The sequence below is a fragment of the Heloderma suspectum genome, chromosome 3, assembly GCF_057233095.1.
Source record: "Heloderma suspectum isolate Gila_16-S chromosome 3, 16-S_ref, whole genome shotgun sequence".
NCBI classification, from domain to species: domain Eukaryota; kingdom Metazoa; phylum Chordata; class Lepidosauria; order Squamata; family Helodermatidae; genus Heloderma; species Heloderma suspectum.
The window spans coordinates 85,730,727-85,733,625 of NC_139460.1; the positions used below are offsets into that span (position 1 = coordinate 85,730,727).

The 2,899-nt window shown below is 57.2% G+C and overlaps 1 protein-coding gene across 1 annotated transcript; it reads left to right on the top strand.

Moving 5' to 3' along the window:
- Nucleotides 1-1,208: 1,208 nt before the first annotated feature.
- Nucleotides 1,209-1,916, top strand: OLIG1 (oligodendrocyte transcription factor 1). The gene has a single exon (XM_084841718.1). It carries the CDS (start codon nt 1,209-1,211, stop codon nt 1,914-1,916), a length of 708 nt encoding a protein of 235 aa, XP_084697844.1.
- Nucleotides 1,917-2,899: the final 983 nt, after the last annotated feature.

Genomic DNA, 2,899 nt, shown 5'->3' on the forward strand with positions numbered 1-2,899 from the left:
TTACTTAGAGCTTCACAAATGAATCATTTTGCCCTATCTACGACAGGACCCTGTATCTAAAATGAAACACCTTCAGAGATAAACCATGGTCAATATTTCAAAACTGGATATATGTAAACATATGTGGGGGGGGGCACACACCCTTGAAATTCCCATTTTTGCACATGATCTCAGCTCTCTCCATTTCATTTTAAAACGGCTTATTTTTAACAAGAAGTGGCGGAGCAGGGTGGCAATGGAGAGTTACTATTTAAGGTATTTATATACCAGGGGGGAAAAAAGAAAAGAAATCAGACATCACTTTGTGGCACTGGAGCCTGGTGGCTCCAATTTTTGTGGGGCTGTAAATCCATTCTGGGTCTTAGTCAGAACCAGGCAGAACTTTAAAGGTGCTGTCCAAGGTGCTGAACCCAGCTCGAGGCTAGGATTCAGAACCTTGGATAGCTCCTTTAGAGTTCTGGCTGGTTCAGGCTAAAACCCAGAATGGATTCACAGCAGCCCCACTGAAATCGGAGCCTCAAGCCTCCACTGCTTTGTGGTCTGGAAAGGAGAAGGAGTTTAGTTTTTGGCGGGAATTCATATTCCCGCCAGCAGTCAAAATGCAGGAAGAGACAAGGCCAGAAATATACTTCTTTAAAAAGTGTGTGTGTGTGTGTGTGTGTGTGTGTCCCAAAGGTGAGGCAAAGGACAGAAGCCCTTGTGGAATGTGGGGCTCAGGAACAGGGAGATCCGGAATCAGAGCAAGCCTCGACAATAAACTTCTTGTTTACTAATTGCAGCGTTTCCCATCCGCGTCACGCGGCAGCCAATGAGCGCCTGTCTTGACCCAGCCTTGCACCGTCATTGGCTGCTGCCTGCCATTCCTTTGCTCGAATGCGGGGCTGGGTTTAAAGGGGTTCAGCTAAGAGAATACCCGTTTCCTCACATCTCCCGGCGAATTACGGGAGAGCGCGTGGGCGTTCGCTTGCTTGCTCGCTCGCTCGCTCGCTCGCACCCCCCCCCACCCCGGTCTGGCGCTTTTAGCAACAGTGATGCTAGTGGGCTTCTGTGTTCGGTGCGCGCGCGCGCGTTTAAACTTTCCTCCTCGTCGCCGTCCTCATTTGGCCGCTTGCAAAGCCGCGCACCCCGACCCCGGCTGCCCGCCCGCCCGCCTGCCCGCCCTTCTCCGTGCCATGGCCGTTTTCGGCCTGATCTGAAAGCCCGGCGAGATGTTGAGGCAGCAGCAGCAGCCCTTGTACGAGCTGGCGGGCTACAGGCAGCCCCCCTGCGCCTTGCTTCCCAAGCAGACGCACGACAGGCCGGAGTTCGCTCCGGAGCAGCCGCACAGAGCCGGGGCCATCACGGCAGGCGGCCACCCCGCCGCCGCCGCCGCCGCCGCCGCGAGCGACCCGAAGAGCGAGCAGCAGCAGCTGCGGAGGAAGATCAACAGCCGCGAGAGGAAGCGGATGCAAGACCTCAACCTGGCGATGGACGCTCTGCGCGAGGTGATCCTGCCCTACTCGGCGGCGCACTGCCAGAGCTCCCCGGGGCGGAAGCTCTCCAAGATCGCCACGCTGCTCTTGGCCCGGAATTACATCCTCTTGCTGGGCAGCTCGTTGCAAGAGCTGCGCCGCATCATCGGGGAAATGAGCGGCTCCGGCGGCCCCCGGCTGCTGCTGGCCGGGCTGCCCCTCTTCGCCGCGGGCCCGGGCCCGGTGCTCCTGACGCCGGCGGGGAACGTCAGCCACCACCACCACCACCACCACCACCCGCCGCCGGACAGCCTGCGGTCGGCCGCCGGCAAGTACCTCTCGGTGGCCCTGGAGGAGCAGCCGCCCGGCGGCGCCAGCCTGTGCACGTGCGCCGTCTGCAAGCTCCCCCACTTGGTTCCCTCCGGCCTCGGCCTGGCCGCCGTGCAGGCGCAGTTCTCCAAGTGACCTGGGAGGGGCGGGAGCGCCGGGGGGGGGGCTGCGGCTGGTGGCGATCGGACCTGGAGGAGGGGGAGGGCGGGACACGTGCGCACGACGGACAACTGAACGGCGAGTTCGCCCCAGGTCTCTCGACCAGTCGGGACTGGACGGCGACCCTGCGGACGGTTCCGAGGAAAGACTCGGGCCGTTCAAGGACAACTTTGCCAGCTGTTAGCGTTTCATTGCAAATCAGATGTGGGCAGTGGAGGGTGGGGCCTCCGATGTCAGTGGAGTGGTGAATCTGCTCTGGGTTTCAGTCAGAACTGGTCAGGACTCTAAAGGAGCTCTTCAAAGTGCTGGATCCTATCGCCAAAATGGGTTCGGCACCTTGGATAGCTCCTTTGGACTAGTTCTGACGGAAACCCAGAGGCAATGCACAGCCCCACTGACATCGGAGCCACCAGCCTCCACTGGATGTGAGATCGCTGGGGGAATCTAGTTTCGACGTGCGCGCGTGTGTGTGGAGGAGGGGCCAGGGGGAGACTTTGGGTTGCATCTAATTGGTTGTATCCAATGTCAGTCGAGTTAGACTGACATTGCCCCATTCATTTCGATGGGTCTGCTCTACACAGGACTAACTTTGGATCCCCGTTGCCAGGCGAAACTGTGGTGAATAAAATCAAGCAGTAACCAACCCAAGTCGGTCAACTAAAGACGCACCACTTTACGAAGGGTGTAAAATCAACCTTGGTTAAGCGCTATTAAGGTAGTCCTTTGCACACCTGTGCACACTCTCAAGGAAGTGAGCTGCACCAAACTAACACAGCGGCACTTTGCTTCGAAGTAAACATGCATAAGATCGGGCTGCTTGTCCCATTGTTTTCATGCGCATGCTCAACTTTCCATTGAAAACATGGGACTTAAAAGTGCTTGACTTTCGCTGAAAAGCTCCTCTAGAACTCTGTTTCACTTCACCCAAAATGGTAACAAATCTCTGCCACTAGTGAGTG

Bases quoted from the DNA above. Each gene is read 5' to 3' on its own strand.
- OLIG1 (XM_084841718.1), top strand. From the start codon at position 1,209: ATGTTGAGGCAGCAGCAGCAGCCCTTGTACGAGCTGGCGGGCTACAGG.